At 47.3% G+C, this 18,206-nt stretch overlaps 1 protein-coding gene across 1 annotated transcript in view; it reads right to left on the bottom strand.

The window, feature by feature from the left end:
* Nucleotides 1–18,206, bottom strand: part of SYN3 (synapsin III) — a 453,717-nt gene that overhangs the window by 303,333 nt on the left and 132,178 nt on the right. The window contains exons 5-6 of the mRNA XM_007165717.2: nt 3,623–3,779; nt 486–575 (exon numbers count right to left, since the gene is read on the bottom strand). Of these exons, the coding sequence (XP_007165779.2) occupies nt 486–575; nt 3,623–3,779 (247 nt within the window). The remainder of the gene's footprint in view (nt 1–485; nt 576–3,622; nt 3,780–18,206) is intronic.

Raw genomic sequence — 18,206 nt, 5'->3', positions numbered from 1 at the left:
AGACAACCTTGAGTATATTCAACAGTTGGAATGCGAAGAGGATGCACAAGGAAACTGCCCTTTGACGATCAATGCAAACAAAATATTACTGCTTTTATTAAAATAAGAGTTGAAACCAGGTCCTGTACAGGGCTCAAGGGTTCAAGGTAACATCCTACCTTTGAAACATCTTTCACCTTTATTATCAACCTTTGGTTCCAATATGCCAGCTCAAGTTGTCTCCTGATTTGCTGAAAATTCCCAATGTCCCAAGGAATGCTGTCCATCTTTGTCATTTGCTCTACCGCCTGAAATTTTACCTGGAGACCTGACCCTTCTCCTAGGAAAGCCAGGTATTCCTATAGGATGTCACAGCTCTTCCTTAGAGCCTGGGTGGTCAGGGAGCAGCCCCTGAGCCCACCTCCTCCACTCAAATGGACTGAGTACATGGACAACTGTGTTTATGCCATATCACAAAAATAAGCAGAGTAAAAAAGGGCACTCACCATTGGCTTATGGTTGGGGAAAAACGTTTGCTCCACAAGCGGGAACTTCTCAGGACCCAGGGAATGGAAGATCTTAATGAGTTGAGAGAACTAGGGCAGAATACGAGAGAACATTGGTCAACCGTTGTTACCCAGTATGTACCAATCCCTTCATTCCCGCCAGGTCCACTAAGTTCTGCTCAATCACATTTCATAAGCATTTACTACGCTCTTAGCATTTCACACAAGCACAAGCTGCTGACCTTCATGTCAAGTCCCCTGCCTGCAATGCCCTTCTTTTTTGAGAGGCATTTGTGTAGTAGTTTATGGTGTGGACTCTGGGTTCAGATCCTCTACCACTTACTAGCTGTGTAACCTTGAAAGTCATTTCAGATTTCTGAGCTTCAGTTTCCTCATTTGTAAATGGAGAAAACAAGAGATCCAACCTGACAGGATTGTTGTAAGGATTAAATATACAGTGTATTAAAAGCAAGCCCTGCTCCATAGGTACACCTAAATGTTGGCTATGTTAGTAGTAAGTATTTTCTCTGCTTTTAGAAACCCCACTCATTTCCAACAGCACAAGCTGCATCCCTTCCACACTGTGCTCCCCCTGCTTCAGCACTTCCTTGTTTTGCCATGGAGATAGTTACTCTCTCCAGAGCTAGTGGGTAAGCTCCTGAAAAGCAGACCTCAGACTTATAGTCTCCTCTATCACCCACCCTACTCAGCACCCCTGGGAGCTCATTCTGTGCCCAGCACTGCGCCTTAATATTGGGGCAACACACTGAACATGTAGACCAGGCCTGGAGGAAAGACCGCCTGTGGGCAGATGGTTGGGATAATAATGTCTTGCTGGAGGGAAGCGAGGGGGTTATGGGACCTGGAAGAGGGACAGAGTGGGGGTGAGGACGACTCCCTGGAGCAGATGACATAAGAGAAGGAAGAGGGCACTCCAGATGTGCAGTGAAACAAGTGTGTGCTGGAGACACTCAGTGGCTGCCGTGGCTGTGGCCTTGGGTGCAAGGGACAGTGAGAGAGGAGGCTGGAGAGTGATCCATCACAGACCACCAGGAGCCTTAGAGGCCAGACAAAGAGCTGGGAATTCACCCAGAAGGCAAAGGGCAGCTGCTGGTGAACAAAAGCAGGGAAGAGAAAGGTAGACGCTGATCACGAAGAAGAAATATGCTGCAATGTGTGGCCTAACGTGGATGCCCAATGGCCGGAAGAGGAGCTAAGTCTTGTGCCAAACTTACTTTGGGGTAACTCAATACTAAGAGCTCACAAAGAAAGAACAGGTAACTTAGGAACTTTCTGCATCAGGCCAGGATTGGTCTGTAGATTCTTGAGCTGTAACCTGCAGCTGTGGTGCAACACAGTGTCAGTTTAGTGGGCTCGAGGGACCTCAGAAATACCGGAAATGATGGGAGGGTCTCTCATTCTACAGATAAGGAAACTGAAGTCCAGAGAAGGAGAGTAATTCCATAATCAAGCAGGAGTTTTGGAGATGCCCAGCTTCACTACCTACTACTGGTTGCATGAGCCTCAGTTTCCTCATCTGTACAATGGAGATATTAGAAATACCTACTATCAGGTTGGTTCGAGGATTAAATACAATATGCATGTGAAGGGCTCAGAGTGCAGTTAGTGCTAATAAATGGTAGTTGCTACCATCACCATGACTATGTGGGAAAACAAGGAGGGTGAACTAATACTACCTAGGACCTTTCTGGGATGTTGCAGGCCTAAAAGCTTGGTTAGGGAAGAATGAGGAGGAGACCAAAGCCATGGTAATAGTGGTTAAAGACTATCTATATCTACTAAATTAATGCATGTATGCATTCAATAAATACTGAGTGCCAGCTCTGCAGAGACCTCGTTCCTAATACTAGGGACAATAATAATTGTTACCATTTATTGACTATGTACTTAATGCCACCCACCATTCTAAGTACTTTACATGTATTAACTCATAACCCTACCAGGAGGGCCCTATTTTTATCATCGTTTTACAAACATGGAAAATAAACTCAGAGAGATCAAGCAAGTTGCACAAGGCTAATCAGCTCATAAATGGAGGAGCCTGGACCTAGGCAGTCTGGCTCCAGAGCCCATGTTCTCAACCACTGCCTTACCACCAGGAGACCATGCAGAGAGACAAGAAAAGAAGAGATGAGATGGCTAAGAGCTTCACAGAGCACATCCTACATACCCCCGAACCTCTACATTTCCTCTTCCCCTTCTCTGCTTTGTTTTCCCCTTGACACTTATCATGTCATATTAAATATTTGGCATGTCTATTAACATACTGCATGTGCCCCTGCTCACTACAACGTAAGATCCGGGGATTTTGGTCTGATTTGCTCACTGCCATGTTCCTAGAACTTAGAACAGTCCCTGGAACATAGTAGGTGCTCTGTTTGTTGCATGAATACATTATTTCAAGTAGGGGAGCTGGATAATACAGATGAATGAATAAATATATCATTCTAGGTGGAGATAAGTATTTGGGGAAAAAATAAAGCAGGGTAAGAAATTTGAGAGTATTTGGGGAGTGATGGGGTGATATTTTAGGAAAAGTCTCTCTTACAGGTAACATTTGGATGGAAAGGCATATCAAATGAATGAATATGAAACTAATGAATAAAAGTGGGAGAGGAATCGAGCATTAGGGATTGGAGAGAGATGAGTCCAAGTTTGGGTTTCACCCCTTCCTGGCTCCATGACCCTGAGGAGTTCTTTAACGGCCCTAAAGCTGATCTTCCTTCTCTGTAAAATAGAGTAATGATGCTCACTTCACATGATAGCAATAGCGTGAGCACCAGGCAGCACAGTTTTCTAGTACATAGTAAGTGCTCAATAAACAGTGCTGACCTTCAAACAAAAATGATGACATGCTCAAATATTAATAAGAGCAGTAGGGTACCCCCTCTTACCACTAACATTATTATAACATAACACTGTATCATAATATGCTATATAATATCATTGGGTAATAATTACAAGAAGGAGTTTGGGATCTAAGTTGTTTATTCAGTTGCTTTAAAAAGACTCCTTTTATTACTGGGCCTCCATGCTGGGGAATGGGTCCACTTCAGGGCTGGGAGGTCAGCCACTGCCTCCCCATTCCTTCCGGGTCAGCGTGGCCCAGCACCTACCACCCAGGGCTTGCTGCAGAAGTTGTAGACGGAGTAGAGGGAGTTGACGGCAGGCAGCCCTCCATACTGGAGGCCGATGACCAGGCTGCGGTAGTCTTCACCCAGGGCCATGCTGTAGGCATGCTGGCGGACAAGGATGAAGTCCGGCTTGAAGGATCTGCCAAGAGAGGGGCCGGCAGCAGTGTTACATACCTTGCATTGATGGAACAATCAGGGCAACATGCCACAGCCTGCTGGGGATAGCGCCTCAGTTCAGAATGCAGATGGGGTGTGGGAGTGTGGATGAGGAAGCTCAGATGCAAACACACAGCAACTGCAAAGCAAAAGGACTGAAAACAATTCATACTTTCTTCTATTTCTTTTTAAGGTCGTTTTCTAAATTTTCTATATTGAACAACTATTTCATTTGCAATTGGAAAAAAATGTATCAAACAGTTCAGTGAATATACTGCGATTTTACTAGGCACTACGGTGGATGCACATGTTACTGAGTCGTCACAAGTGCCCTGGGATGTGGATACTGCTGCCATCAACTCCATCTTACAGATGAGCACCCTGAGGCTCAGGAAGATCAGGTCACTTCCTCAAAAAGACACACTGCAGGTAAGTGGCAGGGCCAGGTCTGTGTAGCCTCACAACCCTGGATCTCAACGATGGTGCAACATGGCTTTCTTCTCGTATATCTCCAACGTGTCTTGCCCCTTTCAAGTAGCAACCTCTGGAAAGCAGCAAGAGTACTGACGTGATGGCCAAGAACATGCCAGGCTCTTTGCCAGGTCCCTCTTTGCCAGGTCCCTCTGGAAATAAGATCCTGATTAATGCTCACAAGCAAACCTGGGTAAGGTTGGGACTATTTCTCCACCTTACAGATGAGAACCTGCATGTCAGAGAAGTTGTGAACTTCCCCAAGTCACAAAGCTGGGAAGCAGGAGAGCCACGTTTGCCCTCAGGTCATCTGGCTCCAAGTCCACATGCTCTTCCCTCCATCACACGGCTCCAGGTGGATTCACACATTGTTTTATTCACACTGCCAAGGATCCACCTGTTTCTGGATTCCTCATTTCTAAGTCACACAAGAAAATCAGACTCACGGTAGGTAGGTGGTTTACACTTAAAATGGTGTGATCCATCTGGCTCATCCAGTCAGACACTTAGCTTCAAATAAACTTTAGTTCTTTAAAATAATTCAAATATAAATTAAAATAACTCTCAAAGGGAAAAGACTTGCCCCCAGGGAAGACACTTTTTGAATCACTCTGAGCTTGGGCCTTATGGTGCTTGCCCCCAGGGTCTGGCACCCAGGAGCAGGCGCGTAACAAGGACGTGTTGAAGGAATGAATGATGTACATGAACATCACCTCCTGCTCCCAAAGGAAAGGGCAAGGGTCTCCCCCGTCCTGAGGGTGACCGCATGGACGGTGACATCTGGGTGTGGGTGGCATTTGCTCACGGAAGCGGTCAGAGATGTCACTGTGGTTAGGGTTGGTGTTGGGCTAGAAGCTTGGAACCTGCTATGCCTACAGTCCTGTTACAGTCTTAGAGGTGAACCAGCTCCACCAGTGCATTTTACAGATGCGGAAACTGAGCCCTGTCGCCGGGCAGTGACATGTCCCGGGTCACTCAGCAAAACCCACAGCAGGAGGTCGCACCCACTTCCCTGCTTTCCGTCTGCTCTCTGCCCTCCACTTTGCAGTGTCTTACAGCAACAGAGATGGAAGGCGGGATGAAGGGGTGTGTGTGTCTCACAGGGATCTGAGGACCAAAGGGAGCACTGACTTGTAAGACAACCATTTTCTACATTTATCTGATTTTTAAAATAATATATGTTCATTGTGGAAAAAAAGAAAAAACACCCTTGGAAAACACAAAGAAGTAAACAAAATTACCTGTAATTCTCAACTCAGAGAAAATTCTAATAACCTTTCTATGTGTTTCCTTACATGTACATTATGATCCACTAACCTATTTTCATATATATAATATGCATTCATACTCATAATTGCTGCCTGCTTTCTGTTAATTATGATTTTGCTATTTTCCACATATTGCAGTGTATTTTCCCTACCAAAATATCTTCAAAAATATCATTTCTAATGGCTACCTAATAATAGTGCACCGAATGGATATACCATATTAAGCCAACCAATCATCTATTATTATCAAGTAGCCTCTTTCCAATATTTCACACATGCACATCTTTGCACACAAATCAACCTCTGCATTTAAAACTATTTCCTTAAGATAGAGTCTGTGAAGTGGGATCGTTGGGTTAAAGGGTATGAACTTTTTTAAAGGCACTCGAAAGAGTATCCCTTTTTAAAGGTGCACAGCACCACTGCACCTGACAGAGAGCTCCTCACCGCAGGCTCACCAGCACAGCAGTCTTTAAAAAATACATTTTTCAATCTATAAACCATTTCCCCCAAAAGATACTCTGCACCCCACTGCTGTTTTAGTTCTCATTTTTCTGATTTTAGTGAGATCGAGTACTTTTATTAACCATATGCATTTTCTTTTCTGTAAAAGTTTGCTCACATTTTTCCCCATTAAAAAAAAAAATGGGGCCTCCCTGTTTCCTCATTGACGTGAGCTCTGTGTTAGGATGCTGCCCTTTATCTGTCGCACGCAGTAATGTTTTTACTAGTTGCTTGCCTTTTTTTTTTTATGGCTGTGAATCTTAAGAAAATATGGAAACACATTTTCCGTTCCCCCTGAGTCTTTTCCTTTTGATTTCTCTCTCTGCTTTGATGCTCCGAGGGTCCTCCGGGGCCCCACTTCCGACAGCACGATGCCCCCTCTTCCTGGCAGTGTAGTTTCCCTCACAGACAATGGTGCTAGCACACTTGGTGCCTCACTAGGGCAACTGCACTCTGCTCCAGGAGGAAATAAAGTCTTGTGCTGGGCAGCCTCCTAGTTTTTCACTGTTTGTGGAGAACTCATAAGAAGAACACAGCCTGGGGGTGGGGGGGAAATCTGGCTATCTAGAAGAAGGAGGTGCCCTTCCCAGACCACCTTCCAAGAAGAGTATCCGATGGCCTGTCTTGGGATACTCTGACCCCAGCCCCAGGTATTATGGTGCTGTCTTTCCAGGCTGTCTAGAGCTCACCTCTAAATCAGATCTTTCTTACTCTTTGAAATAAAGTAGTGGCCACCTCCTATTTGTCTTCCGGGATTTGGGAATCTATCTCAAGCTTCCATATTCCAAGTGTTCTTTTAAAATTATACATCAACTCCATGCTCAAAACCCTTAGATGTCTTCCCTCTTTCCGATGACAGATCCTCACCTCCTTACCATGGCTACAAGGTCCCTGCCCACCTCTCCATCCTCATTTCTACTTTATCCCCTCCCTCACCTCCACCCAAACCACACTGACAACTGCTCCTCCCTCTAATTCTCAACCTGGATGCTCTTTTCCCAAATTGTTCGCGGGTGCCTCATTCTTATCACTCACTGGCTCAAATTCATTTCCTGAAAGACAACTGTCCTGTTCGCTGTATTGAAATTTTCCCCAACCCTCATATTGCCCTATTTTCTTTTCTTCACAGCTCTTATGACAATTGTATTTCTCCTGTTTATATGTTAAGTTGTTTATTGTCTGTCTCTCCCCTCTAAAGATGTCAGCTCAATGAGAACAGGGGACCTGCCCATCTTGGACAAAATAGGCCTTATCAATATTTTTAAATGAATGATGAAGTTAATGAATTCATGTACACATGAAAGAATGAATGAACACGAAGTGGAAAAAAGAGTGACCTCTTTCCTTGTGGCCCTAGAGAAAAGAATTAGGACTGATGGCCAAAGTAGCCAGGAGATAACATGCGGCCCCTAATAACCAGGGGGCTGCCTTACAAGGTAATGACTCCTGTGTTCCTGGAGGTATGTTAGCATCACCAAGAAGGTTTTAACCCCCGAGAATGAAAGTCAGACCCCATGACTGCTTAAGATTCTCAGATACAATATGTGAGAAATAAACACTCTCCATGTGTAATGTATCACAGCAAACCAGGCATGTGTCACAGTTCAAATTCTGCCATTGGCTGCTGCCCAGAATGCACAGTGTCCTTCCAGACAGCCTGGGATACAAGGGATTTGCATGGAAAGCAGAAAAGTTAGTGACTCCAGCACTTAGTTCCTCCCTCCATACCCAGCACCCAAGGTTCTCTATCCAGTCAGGGAACAGCCACAGCCTGCATGTCACCCCAACATCCAAGGATGTGGTCAGTAGCTTCTGGGCCTGACAGTGGACCAAGCATCCCTGTAGAGGCTGGAGATCCTGAGATGACTGGGACACAATCCCTGCTTTCATGAAACTCACAGTCTTAGAGGAGGTGGGTGCAAAGCTAAAGGATAAGGATTTCCTAAAAGAACAAAAGAAAAAGTGAGTGAGTGAAATAACAGAGGCATGTATGAAACACTAAGGTGGCCCTCTGTCTGGGGAGGGTGTGGACGAGTGTGCGCTGGCTGGGTCATGGAAGAAAAGTAGGGCTTTGTCAGGTGGACAGGGTTTTAAAGGTTTCCAGGTAGAGGGAACGGCACCTGCAACTGCATGAACGAACCGCTGAAGTGGCGGGTGTAATGGACTGTGCTGGTTTTGTTTTCTCTTCTCAGTAGCCTTCTTTCTGGGGGGAAACAGACTCCGTGATGAAATCCTCTCCAACCAGAGAACCACATTTCCCTGGGCATTAACTGGTCTAAGGATTGCGTTGCTGACGTCAAATGGGCCCGTCGCAATCCTCTTCTGAGGGGCCAGCTAAGCTGGAGTGATGTCACGTGGGGCTGATGAACACCCTTTTCCTGCTCCATGGAGGGATCCCACCTGTACCAGAAGTGCCACTAGGAACAACACAAGGAGGGAGACAAAAGCCTGTCTGCGTCACTGAGCCCCTGGATCCTGACACCAGAGCCATCTTTACCTTCTGAGTTATGTGAGCTATTAAGTTTTCTCTTTTGCCTACACTAGTTTGAATTGGTTCTGGCGCTTCCCATCACTACTGCTCTGGCTGATACTGGGAAGAAGTGGCAATGTTTGCAATTGGTTGCACGGCTGGAGTATGCGGTCTGATGAGGCGGTGGCAAGGGATGAGGCTAGGCGGAAATTCCCAACAACTCTCATGACCCCCTCCTGCTCTTCTGTCTCCACAGACGCCCTGGGCCTGTCGTGCCCGAGCAAGAAGGCCTCCCTCAGTCCCGAACAAGCCGGCACATCCCGGCTGGAGGCTGTACTTGGGTTTTCCTGTTATTCAGACTTAATATGAGCTACATTATTGAGTTTCTGATCCCAGGTCTTTCTCAAAAGTGGCAGTCGACACTGGAGAGGAAAGCAAAGACAACATATAATTAAGTGGTAGAGCTGGGACAGGTGACGCATTGCTCGGAGATTATTAGGTGCTCCAGGCAGCGTCAAGAGGTAGGGGGCCAAAGGCTGAGTGACTTTTAACCACTGGAGAAGTGTAATAATTCCCTCAATATGCAGAAGCCTGCGGTGGCAAGAAAAGATTTTTGGCTGGGCTTTGCCTGGGACCTAAGTTAATAAGTAGAAGCCTCATTATTCTCAGCCACTTGACTGCTATTTTTTAACAGTCCCCTGTTCCCGGAGAGCCAGGCTGACTAAGGGTGACAATGTTGCTAATTTTGGTCACATGTTTACCCATCACACTCAGACCTAACCCCAGCCACACCTGGGAAGGCTCTGGACTTCCTGACATCTGCGTCCACCAGCAGAGACTTCGGCTGTCCTTGTAACTTCTCCACATTTCTCACAATCCTTCCCCATTCCCCTCCCCCTCTGAAAATTCAACCTCAGGTACCAAATCTGTGGGAAGGAGACCAAGAGAACTGAGCAAGCCAGCAAAAACAGGTGTCCTGAGGAAAAGGGGAGGGGGAATGGCCACACTCCCGAAGGCTGAGGGACCATAACCTCCAGCAAGGACAGAACAGAGGAGATGTGCACACTTGGCAGACGGAGGGCTCTGAGTGGGCCATGTGGAAGGACTTTGGGAATTAGCGATGCTTCCCTCCAGCCTGAGGACTGCAACAAATTAGTCCAGGCCGAAAAGAAAGTAGGTGGCAGCCAACCAGGAATCTGGCGAGAAGCAGACAACAGGATGCCGCAGTGAGGTCTGTGGGGCCCGCACAGCGGCTGCCAGCTGCACGGCGTGATGACGGTGGGGAAGGGGCCCGGCAGGGTTTATGAACAGCCAGGCTCTCTGATGGATCCTGGGGCTCTCTATAAACTACTAGGAGGTTAATAAAACACAGACACGAGTTGCTGGAGGAAGTAGGCTTCCTCGTCTCCCTTCTCAGCCTCAGAATCTCTGTCTCTTTACCCTAGTCTCTTCCTTCCCTTTCATTTCAGAGGAGTCCTTGCTGCTCCATCCTCCTCCTCCATCACCCTGGGGATCCCACATGTTATGGGTTGAATTGTGTCCCCCCCAGAAGATACAATGCAGTCCTGAGCCCCATTACGTGCGTGCGTGCGTGCGTGCGTGTGTGTGTGTGTGTGTGTGTGTGTGTGACCTTAATTGGAAATAGGTGTTTGCAGATTTAATCAAGTTAAGGTGAGTCATACCGGAGTAGGGCAGGCCCTAATCCAATGACTGGCATCTTTATAAGAAGAGGTAAATCTGGACACACAGAGAGGAAGAGGAAAATGCCATGTGACGACGGAGCCAAAGGTTGGAGTGATGTGTCTACACGTCAAGGAACATCAGGTATTGCTGGCAACCGAGAGAAGCCAGGAAGAGACAGGGATGGATCCTCACCTAGATCCTTGAGAGGGAGCACGGCCCTGCTGACACCTTGATCTCAGACTTCCAGCCTCCAGAACCGTGAGAGAATATATTTCTGTTGTGTAAGTCGCCCAGCCTCTGGTACTTAGCTACTACAGCAGCCTCAGGAAACGAATACTCTGCACACCCGCAATATTTCCTCTTTCTAGCAGCTTCCTGGCTTTCTTTGTTCTTGTGTGTATCCATCCACAGCCCCCTCCTCACTTCCCAAAACAACAACCCCGACTCCAACAATAAGAAAACCTGCGCTTCAAGGTTGAAAATGAATGACAGTAATGTTCATATTTACGTAAAAGAGTTAACAAATCAACAAAAAGAATAATGCATGGAGATTTGTTTGGAAGGATGTTCACCACAAATGCTAAGCTGGCTATCTCTGTAGGGTGGGATGGAAAATGGGGGTTTTTACATTCTTCTTCAGACTTTTTGGTACCATCTGCATTTAAAAAAAGAGCACAAAGCATTTTTACAACTAGGAAAAAACAATGAGGTTTATCTTCATTTTGGAAAAAAGCGATAAATCTAACAATGATGTAACATCATGGAAAATGCTTATGGGACAATTTCATGTGACATAAAACAATAGAAAAGAAAATCTGTGTAATGACTAAAGCACTGTAAAAATGATAGGCCTGGAAGGGGAGCGGGAACATCGTTAATTTGTTAAGGTGGTGAGGCTGCAGGTGATTTCTTTTGTTTTGAAAATTTCCTTTTTTGTTATCATGTGGTTTGGGCAATAACCAGAACTTTTGATTGGCATAAATAAATAACTGAATGTAAAACAACCCCTTCACTTGGCCTGGCAGCCATAACTAGCTATTCCCCCACTTCCTCCAGTTGCTACTGTCTGTGCCTGCTAGCCCCAATTCCCACATACCCATCTCCATCACCCTCTGCATCTGGCTGCCATTCCCCTTTCCACCCTAGTGAAATCACACTGAGATCATTCCTAAAAGCCAAACTCCAGGATCAAATGGACTCTGCTATGCCCTCCATTTCCTTGATTTCTAATAACAGCTAATGTACAATGAGCCTCTATTCTAAGCCCTCCGCATATCGTCAATCATTTAAGCCCGACTCATTTAAGCAGCTGTTATTTTCATCCCCATTTTCCAGATAAGGAAACTGAGGCACAGAGTGGTTAAGGAACTTGCCGAGGTTACACGGCTGTTGTTGGTGGAACCACGAGTCAAACCTGGAAGCTGTTGGCTCTAGAGAAGGGTTTCTCGCTCTCTGCACTACTGACCTTTGGACCTGGAGAATTCTTCCTTGTGGGGGCTGCCCTGTGCATTGTAGGGTGAGGCACCTCCCTGGCCTCCACCCAGCAGATGCAGTAGCACCTCCATGCCCAGCTGTGACAACTAAAAATGTCTCTAGACATTGCCAAGAGTCCTCTGGGGGGCGAATTCACCCTGGTCCTCGTGGCCTCTGTTGCATGATCTTCATTGTCCCCGCCCTGAAGACGCTCTCCCCTTGCTTCCCAGCTGCTTCCTCCCGGCTCCTCACTGTGTCTTCTCCCCTCCTATGGCTCTTCTCCAAGGCCCAGTGTTGGTTCCCTGCCCCGTGAAATCGCCTCCATTCAGTGGGTTCACCCACCTTGTCCTCACAGGCAATAGTGGAACAGAGCACTTCCTCTGCACCAGGAGGCATTTTTAGGCTTTTAATTATGTTATCTTTAATCCTCACAATGACCCTATAGGAGGAAGATTATCAATAGCCTTATTTTTCAAGAAACTAAGGCACCAATAATCCATAAAAATATCGAATCGCTATGTTGTATACCTAAAACTAATATAGTATTGTAAGTCAACTATACTTCAATTAAAAATAAGTAAATAAAAATAAAAGTAAAGTAAATAAATAAATAATAATTTTTAAAAAAGAAACTAAGGCACCGAGAGATTAAGCACAACAAGAACAAGGTCCACATGAGACCTGAGTGCTTCAAAGCTGATGTACACAGCCAGTGTGCTACCAGCACCATCCTTATCACCTCAGACTCACTGTGCCTGGACCCTAAGTCATCAGCCTCCCCCAGTGTGGATCTCCTGACTTCTGTTAAGGCACCTCCCATGCCCCCCGGAACCCAGGATCTGTCACCCTGAAGTCATCTGCGATTCTTCTGACCCCCTATGTAGGGAGCCGACTCCCCACTCCAGAAGTGTCTAGGGTTTCCCCCTACACTCCCACTCCCCACTCTCACTCTGGTTTTCCCTCCCATTGCCTCATGCCCAGGACATCTCAACACACCCTTAGCTCCTAACCCCTGGTCACAAATCCCTCCTCTTGCTCCTCTGAAGCGCAGAATCCAGACTGCCGAGTGCTGAGTGTGACGTGACCCCCCTGCCTGTGCCCCGGGATTCCCAAGCTACATGCCAACGGGGCCCAAGCAGGTAACATCAGGCTAGGGGAGCGGGCCAGTCTTTTCTAGCAGTGTCCTTGGTGGTCTTCTTCTAACACATACTCTCCTTGTTTACAAATTAAACACGGGAATATTCTTCATTTCCACAATGTTCTCTCCAACCTTTTTTAGGAGCAGGCACGTCCCCTGCTCTATCTTTCATTTTCCCACTTTTGATAACGACTTGAGCGCTAGAAACATTTCGTCTTCCTGTAGGAGCACAGCCTCTATGACAGATGGCAGCTAACGCAGGCCTCTGTGGAGAGCTGGGAGAAGTAGGGACTGGTGAAATGGAAAACAGCCTAAGCTCTAGACATTATGGCCTCCTAGGAACGAGGTCCCAGGTGGCCCTAATGCCTTTCTAAAGAAGCCCAAATCTGGATATTTATAAGAAATTCTCAGTTACTTAAATGCTGATGGCTCATTCAAAAATTTCTAAAAATCACCATGCACCAAAAATAAATAAAGCAGGACTGCTATGGGAAAAACTCCAATGAAACTCAAGGCTGCACCTATAGGGGGCAATTGTGACCAACTCCAGCATACGGTGGCCACATGGAAATACTTGGTCCAGTCTTACCAAATCCTCTGATTTTCAAATGAAGCCAGAAACCTGCCTTTTATATGAAATCTTTTTGTGTGAAATCTCTCCTTTTAAAAAAATATGGGACCACATTGTGTGTGCAAACCAAACTTATCTGGACAGGGGGATGTGGCCTGAAAGCGGGCAGTGCGTGTCCTCCAACTTGCGGGGGGAGGTCCCTCTCCCGCCGCCACCCTCATCTACATCCCACTCCTGCGCTAATCTTGAAATCCTGTTTCCCTCCTGCCACTCTGCTGTTCAAATTCCTCCAGCAGCCGCACTGCCCACAGGCGGGAGTTCATACTTCTTCCCCTGGGGCTCAGCGCTCCCCAGAAAGTGGCCTGGGCCTCCTCTTAGCTCCAACACCTCTGTGCTCCTAGGACGACCTTCTGCCCAGGTCCATGGTCCTGCTGACCCCACGCTCATCTTCCATCCATTCATACTGCACTCTGTCCACACCACTCCCCATGCTTAGGAAACTGCCCTTCAAAAATTCCAACTCAAATCCCACTTCCTCACAATTTCTTCCCATCCTCCATTCCTGTCACCTTCAGGGTGTCTGGCTCATGTGGAAATTCCTCACACAGCATCTCCTGACAGCTCACGAGTTGTGGTCTCCTACTTAACTTTTCACCTATCCAAGCTTGCCTCCATCTGGGGGCAGGGTTCTTGCCTTGCCTCTCAAGTCTCCTCTCCACGCTGCCCAGAGACATTTTCGTAGGAGACACATCTGAGCATGTTGCTCTCCTGGTTTTGGAGGCTGCCCACTGTGTACAGATTGAAGCCCAACTGCTATAGCATGACACAGAGAATTCTGAGTTTGGTTTGATTTTAAAAGCTCTAATTCTCCAGTTCCACTGTGGTCATCTATGGTCAAATAGATGATATGCATCCTATACTTCAGCCACACAGGACTCCAGCTATACCCGGAAGCCACGATCTGTCTCACCTTTGTAACTCTATACATACTTGGGGAAAATGAAAAGGACAGCAGACTATTCAGAGAAAGCATTGTGGAAATTAAGAATATTCCTATGTATTTAATATGGTAAAAAGTGAGCCCAGGAATGCTCTTGCTTATCTATCTGCTCTTACTGGTCTTTCAAAGCTCACTCTGAATCAGTCATTCCCTGTAGAATGGGCTGGTATTATTTACTTCCTGGGATAAAAGTTAACCAACACACACACACACACACACACACACACTCTCTCTCTCTCTCTCTCTCTCTCTCTCTCTCTCTGAAAACAGTGAAGGTCTCTGAACAACCAGGGGCTGTTGCATATCTGTGTATACCGCGCCCCTGACTGCCTGGCAGGTGTCCCGTCCTAGTAGGTGCTCAGGACGTGCATGTGGAAATGGAGTGTGCTCTGACTTCCCTTCCCAGGGTCCTGGCCCATCTAAAGTCAGCAGCACTTCAACAACTAGCAGGGACGAAGGATCCCAAGACAGCAAAAGAGCATGAGGAACGGTGGGCAAAGCATGGCATAGTCTAGTCCCAGTTCTGCCCCTGACTTGCCGTGGGTCTCTGACACTGCAGCTTCTCCTCTCTGGGCCTCAGTTTTCTCAATGGTAAAAGGACAGTTGGGCTAAGTGACCTCCAAGGGCCCTTCCTAGGATAACTGCTTCCAGTTGCAGACTTGGAACCAAGGCTTTCATCACCAACCTCTCTTGTCGTACCTGTCCAAGTTCCCCTGTGACATTCTGTCATGTAGCAGTAGTTTATAAGAATCACGATCACTGACTATTGGGTACTTGCTGAGTGCCAGGCACCCACAAGGGGCTTTTCAAGCCTTATCTTATCGAATCCTCACATAAAGCCCCTGTGAAGTGGGTCCTTGTCTTGGGTTGAGTCCCCTAAACGAGGTGCCCAAAACAGGCTTCCAAAGCCTATGATTCATGGACGGAGGGTGTGCTCTTGAGGAAAAGCTACAAGAGAAGCAGGACAGGCAGGTGAAGGGGCTGAGGATGGATGTAGCTGTGGGTAAGCTCTAGCCTTGGCTTGATCTACAGAAATTTCTGGAGCATAAATAGCCCCATGGAGTTGTCCCATCTTGAGGAAAGAGAACTGGGCTTTTGTGTCCCCAATATCAGTCAGTTACCAGCTCCCCTGATGGGAGGGGGAATGGTGGCCGAAGGAGATAGCCTTTCGGCTGTCTCAGGGATGCTGTTACCATAAGCCAAAGGCTCTGGAGAAGGCCAGAGGTATAGCCATTACCACAGCACTCACAGTGCGGGGGATGGGCGCACTGGCTGGCAAGGGGGGTCTGAGCAGAGAACCACAGCATCTATACAACACTATCATCAGCCCATTTGGCAAATGGGAAAAACCAAGACCAGGAGTGGTTAAACATGCTCTCTGGGTCGCAGAACTGTGAAATATAGAGCTCTGTACCATAAGTACAAATCACATCTCCCATAAGCAGTCCCCAGCCCTGTGGAGCAGGACTCACGGGCCTCTGTTTTCCCGGCACCCAGGATAGTTACCGCATCCAAAGGGTGCGGAGGTGTACTTGGAATGGCTGGGTTTGCGAGGTGCAGCTCGCCATGGCTGTGGGGTCTCCAGGTGCCATGTGTCTGTGAGGCAGGGAGCTTAGCCCTCACCCCATGCGGGGGCCAGGGGAGCGTCCTGCTCTCTGACAGCTGCCTGGGCTCCAAGCCCTGTCAGCAGCCTGCTCCACGCTGGGGCGGGCCTCCTGCCAGGCTGCCGCTGCGGGGAAGGGGAACATTATTCATCAGGGAGATAAGGCAGCTGATGAGCGATGGGCCTCAGAGCAGCTGTTCCTCAGCAGTGGCTGGAGCGGATGCTGGGGAAGCGGAGGGGAGGGGAAGATGGGGGAAGGCCCATTCTGAGATAAAAAATGATGGTACTGCCGGGGGGTGACGGGAGAGCACATTTCCAGCTGAGACTGGGTGCTAGTGTACACTTATACCCAAGGCCTTCCCCACAAATATCTGTGCCTGACGAACCACACGTGTGCCTCTGTCAGATTAACTTGAACAAATCAGGGGTTCTCTCCTCAGCTCACTCAGCAAGAAGTATCCACCTGGAGGGGTGCAGAGTTCCCAGAAAGACGTCTTCCCCAAGCTTACTGTTCACTGAAAGAGACTTGGGGCTAAGGGAGGCTGAGTGCTCCTGGCTGGGCTACAGCCCTAAATCCTCATTTCCTGCCTCCAGGGCACTCGGGCAGCAATGACTTCAGGGGTCCGAAGCCCCCTTCCTGCAGCTCCCCTGGGACTCTCCTCTCAAAGCCAGCCCCTACAGGGTGGAATTTTCCCAACTGAGGAGCAAGTGTGGGTGAGGTTTTTATCTTTTTTTGTTTGTTGGTTTATTTTTTGAAAGGAGCCATCAAAAGGGACCCCAAGGGTTTCCTGGGAGAGAGGAGAGAGTTGGGTGGATCCTCTGTGGTGGGAAACGGGCTCCTGAGGGTCTTCGCTGACGCACCAGGCCACCCCTCCCAGCTCCTCCCCTGAGCGGCTGTCACCTTCCTTTCTGACCACACTGGAGGGTTTCCTCAGAAGTCAGGCTCTCCCCTGCCCCATGTCCTGCAGTGCCCCTTCCCACCCTGGCCTCCTGGCTAACCTTTCCTTTTCCTTAGCAGTCAGGACAGGGAGGTGTGCATACAGGGGTCTTTAAGAGCATCTGTGATATTATACTTTTCTTTATAAACTAATCTAAAGCAAATGCTGCAGAATGTTGATTCGACAAGCAGGGTCACGAGCACGTGGATAACCACAGGTAATGTTTATTAAGCACATGGTGCGTGCGAGGAAATTTTGCCTTTTAAAGAGCTTTACCTTAATGAATCCCGGCAATTACCTTTAGAGGCAGGTGGTTTTTTAAAAAAACTTTTAATTTTATATTGGAGTATAGCCGATTAACAATGTTGTGATAGTTTCAGGTGCACAGCAAAGGGACTCGGCCATACGTATGCATGTACCCATTCTCCCCGAAACTTCCCTCCCATCCAGGCTGCCACATAACACTGAGCAGAGTTCCCTGTGCTGTACAGTACATCCTTGTTGGTTACCCATTTTAAATAGAGCAGTGTGTAAGTTGTTTTTTTTTTTTTAAATAAGACAGAGGCACAGAGAGGTTAAGGCACCTCTCCAGTGTCCCACTGCAGAGCCAGGTGGCCTGGCCCCTCACCACCTCAATGTATGGGTGTTTGTTATACTATTCTCTGAAAGGCTCCTGTGCTTGAAACAGTTTAGAACTGTTTTCTTTAAAGATCTGAAGTAAGTATGGCAAAATGTTAATATTTGTTAAATTGGTGTGTTCAACTCTGCTTAAAATTATTCCAAACTTTAAAAAATATATATGAATATTTCAAAAGAAAAAGAAAAAAAGCCTCAGTGTTGTTCCTTCTGGAGCCCCCTCCTCACCCCTCCTCAAAGCTCTCACCTTTCTGTGCTACTCTCCATTCTGACTCTTATCACATCACATCCTAGCTGTTGATTTACTTCTCATTTCTCCTTCTAGGCTGTGAACTACACCAGGGATGATGCTGGATTTATATCTGCATTTCCAGGGCCTGGCCTATTGCAAGGAATCTAGATGCTCAATAAAATCATTAAACTAATGAAGCTACTCCGGGGGCTCCCATGGGTGAGGACTGAAGTGCTGATGGAAGAGAGGCTGCAGGGGGTGAAGGGACAACTGTGGGCCCTGCCGTCCCTGCTGGAGACATATGGCAACAATTTTAGGATGATCACCCAGTCAGGGTTTCCAGCATAAATGCTTCCAGCTGCACCTTCCACTGTGCACAGGAACTTCTTAAGACAGGATTTTGGCTGCTTCCAGCTCGGCTCA

This window comes from Balaenoptera acutorostrata, chromosome 11, assembly GCF_949987535.1.
Source record: "Balaenoptera acutorostrata chromosome 11, mBalAcu1.1, whole genome shotgun sequence".
In the NCBI taxonomy this organism is placed as follows: Eukaryota; Metazoa; Chordata; class Mammalia; order Artiodactyla; family Balaenopteridae; genus Balaenoptera; species Balaenoptera acutorostrata.
This window is presented reverse-complemented; position numbering and strand designations above follow the sequence as displayed.